General features: G+C 25.8%; 1 protein-coding gene across 1 annotated transcript; it reads right to left on the reverse strand.

Moving 5' to 3' along the window:
* Window positions 1–1,247: 1,247 nt before the first annotated feature.
* On the reverse strand, window positions 1,248–2,443 carry LOC145839536 (uncharacterized). The gene is made up of 2 exons (XM_082947139.1): window positions 2,374–2,443; window positions 1,248–2,096 (listed from the first exon to the last, which is right to left on the reverse strand). Exons 1-2 carry the CDS (start codon window positions 2,419–2,421, stop codon window positions 1,248–1,250), a joined length of 897 nt encoding a protein of 298 aa, XP_082803265.1. The 5' UTR covers window positions 2,422–2,443.
* Window positions 2,444–3,912: the final 1,469 nt, after the last annotated feature.

Below are 3,912 nucleotides of genomic sequence, written 5' to 3' on the forward strand. Positions count from 1 at the left end.
CTGTTTTTAGAACAAAATCAGTTTAATTGTTTATTTGATGAGGTATGATAAGTTTTAAAAAGAAGTTGTTTTCAAGTAATTATTTTAAAAAACAAATAAAACAATCAAAAAAAAAATTTAACGTCCGTACAGCTTATTTTAACTTTTTTGATACTTGAATTATAACCTTCATTGCTCTTTATTGATTTACAGATACCTAATAAAACTGTTATATAAATTTAGATTCGAGTTAAATTAAAATAAGTTGTTTTCAATTCTAACCTAACTACTTAATATTAAAAAAGTGGTTTTAATTTTAGATTCTTTCGATACTGCTTTAAAGTATAAATTTTAGGTTAGGATTAGTTTTTGAACAAATTTTTCTATAAAGTATTTAGAACTTATTTTTCACATATATACATGTATAATAAGTTGCGATTTGTTATAATCAAATGTAAAACACTAAATTTATAGAAACATTTTAAAACTAACATAAAAAAGTTGTTCGTAGAGTTGTTTTAATTTTGTAACTGTTAGTTTTAAAGTTATAAAATATAACCAGTTCATAAAAACTTTAAATAAAATATGATTTATTAGTGATAAGTGTAAAAAGTGATGTAATTAAGTGATGTATTTTATTAAACTAAGTGTGAAAATGTGAGTGAAAAATGAAATAAGGCAATTTATAGTACCATAACACTATCGTAAAAATAAAAAAGGCTTTCACTTAAGTTAAAATAGTTTTAAAATTTCAAATTCTAACTAAAATAGAATTTAAATTACTTTAAATTTTGTTAAAAATAAAAAGTTAAACTTTATTTATAATAATCATACATATTTTTCTGCTTTTTACTGTTGTAAATAACATTTTTTTTACAAAAGAGAAATAATAAAATGTTATAACTTTTGATAACTCTAGGAAGTTTTTATAAAAAGCATGTTCAAATACTTATGTTTTGTAATAACCTACAAAAAAATAAAACATGTAACTATAGGTTTAATACAATTTAAATAAATCTTTGAAAATCAAAGGCTAAAAAAGTACAATTTAGAGCAAAGGGTTTTTTTCAGTTATATATTTGTTTTAAACTTAAGTAAGAACACTAAATATTTGTATAGAATACTACCAACTATTTTATATTTGTTGAAAAATGTATACATTAGATGTTTACAGTGTTTAGTACATACATTAGTTGTTAAACAAATATTATTGTTTTTAGCTTGAAAGTAAAATAATAACATTAATTTAGGTAAAATAGTTAATTATTTTAGCTCAAAACATAGCGAAAAGGGTTGTAGTAAAAAGGCAAACTTGCAGATAAATGAGCAAAGTTACCCTGATTGTAGATGGAAGTTGTTTTGTAAATAGGGAAAATTCCTAAATTATTCTGAGCTGCCAACCGAATTGACGCTAGTTGATTCTGCTGACTCTGCAACAAGCTGTAAGCTGATTGGAGCATCTGGTTCGTTTGCATGCTGCTGATTGGGGGATATGACGGTTGTTGTGACGTCATAGCGTGCGTTTGAAGATGGGAGAGAAGTTGGTCGGAAGTTGAAAACTTCTTGCCGCAAGTGACGTTGTTGACCATCCAGTTGCAGACGTGCTGAGAACTTTTCAGCTGATCTTCAATTGTCTTCATATAATAATGCATTGGATTCATCATCTGCATTTGAATGTTGGCCTGTTGATTGAAGTTGCTTTCGCGGAACTGACTATCCATTGAAAGAGGCGTAGCATTCGAATTACTAACAAAAGCGTTGTCAACAACCAATGGAGAAGCTGATTTTGCACTCATTGGTGTCAACCTCTGCTTTTTAGGCGATGGTGTCGCCCCAGAGCATGAGTTTTGACTGGAAGCTCGTTTCAGCTTTTTGTTTTGAGGTTTTTGAATTTTCACGCTTTCGTCCATAGCTTTATCCGTCTTACTTAAGGTCTTCGGTGATTTACTGCATCCCGTAATATCTGTCTTGGAAAAATGATGTTCCGTTACCTTTTGGTAGTTTTGTGATATTTCGGAGTAACTTGTGTTGCTCGGCTTGATCTTGGAGTATAAATTGCTCTCAATAGCCGAGCAAGTTTGTGCTAGCAGTGCTAAAGGCGATTGCTTCAAGTTGACCTTTAAAAAATACAATCCTTGAACGAAAATTATGTAATATAAATTTAATTAATTAGTCAATATTTTTTTACTTTAAAGTAAAACTAGAAATTAGAAAACAACAAACCATACTTTTAACAAAGTAATTTGAATAACTTTAGAAAAAGGATTTTTTATTTATTATTAATACAAATACTTAGCTAGAAAATACTTAAATATGCTATTTATTCTCATTAGTGTTTTTTTAATGCTCAACAAATAAAACTTTCATAATAATATTATAAAAAGCTTTACTTACTTCTGGTTTACCATTTTCAGCAAATTGGAGATATTTATTGTAATTCATTGCTTCTTTATTTTTAAAAAGATACACTGTATAAAAACATATCAAATAAAATGTTAGCTCATTAAAACAAAACTAAATATGTTTAAAATTTAAGAATTTAATAAAGTACAAAAAAAAAAAATTTTAGTTGCACTCAGCAAGGCTTCTTTGAAGAAAGAAAATATAAAAAGTATTAAACAAACAGTTTTTTAATTTTTTTTTCGTATTATCTCTCTACGTTTTTAAATTACAATGACTCTTTAGCTTCCCTAGTGATTGATTAGTTTGATCGACAGCTTTTTTTCGTCTGCTTTGTTTTTAAATTTGCCGAGAAAAGTTTCAATGTGAGAAACAGTTTGAATTGAGTGAATTACGTCAACGCTATTGTTTGATTTCTGATTATTTGTTAATGACAGACATTTACAAATGTTTTTAAATACATACTAAGGTAAAACAAATATTTCGTAGGTCAACAAATAACTATGTCATAACTAACGAATAAATGTAGAAAAAACACAGCAATGTATACTTAATAAAATATTTAACTATTAAACAGTAAGCTCTAAAAGCTTTTCGCTAAATCGTTGCAAACAAATAGCTTTATGACTCATAATGTAATTGATCAATTCTATTTTGGTTAAATTAATAAAAACATGCTTAAAACAATATAAATAGCTCAAACAGCTAGACATTGCTAGTAAGTAAAAACTTAAAACTAAAAAAATATGAATCAAAAATCTACAAGGCAGTTTTTAATAAGAGAAGTATTTATAAAGATAAGTTGCAAGACAAAGAACAAAGTTTTAGTATCAGCGTATTGACTATTTGAACAATTATTAAATCACCATCGGTGAGTAAAAATGATGTATTTTATTACATTTGGGCGCCATCTGAGTTTTAAACTGACTACTGTTTGTCTGCTTTTTAAGTAGCTAAATATTTAAAGCATGTACAGTTTTTTATTATAATGTTGCTAAAAATTTTCTTAAACTTGGTAATTCGTTAGACATATTGTTTTGCCTATTCGAAAAAATTTGTATTTTAAGTGAAAAAAAAAAATTATCCGCACTGTTGTAATTCAACCCTTAAAATTAGTTTCAAAAATATTAAAACAAATAATTCTATAAACTAATAACTAATAAAGGCAAAAATGATTTAAATTATATTTTATGGTTTACTAAAAACTTTAAGCTTAATACACTTTTGTTAAAAAGTGTTAAATAACTTAAACATTTTTGTTATTTTAACAAATTAAACAAAAATCTAAGTTATTGGTTAGTAGAAACAAAAAATTTATTTACTTTTTGAAATATATTTTAGATAATTATTGTATTTGAAAACTTTTGTCAACTAATGAGCAAAAATTATTATAAAGTGCTTATCAACCTAAAATTCTATAAAAAGTTTCAAAGAAATACAACTTAGCTGCTAAAAACATTACCTTTTATCTAAAAATACTCTTACTAAACCTTTTATTCACAGTTTTAAATATTTTTTTTAAGAAATTTATCT

The sequence above is a fragment of the Thalia democratica genome, chromosome 1 (assembly GCF_965202585.1).
Source record: "Thalia democratica chromosome 1, ktThaDemo2.hap1.1, whole genome shotgun sequence".
In the NCBI taxonomy this organism is placed as follows: domain Eukaryota; kingdom Metazoa; phylum Chordata; class Thaliacea; order Salpida; family Salpidae; genus Thalia; species Thalia democratica.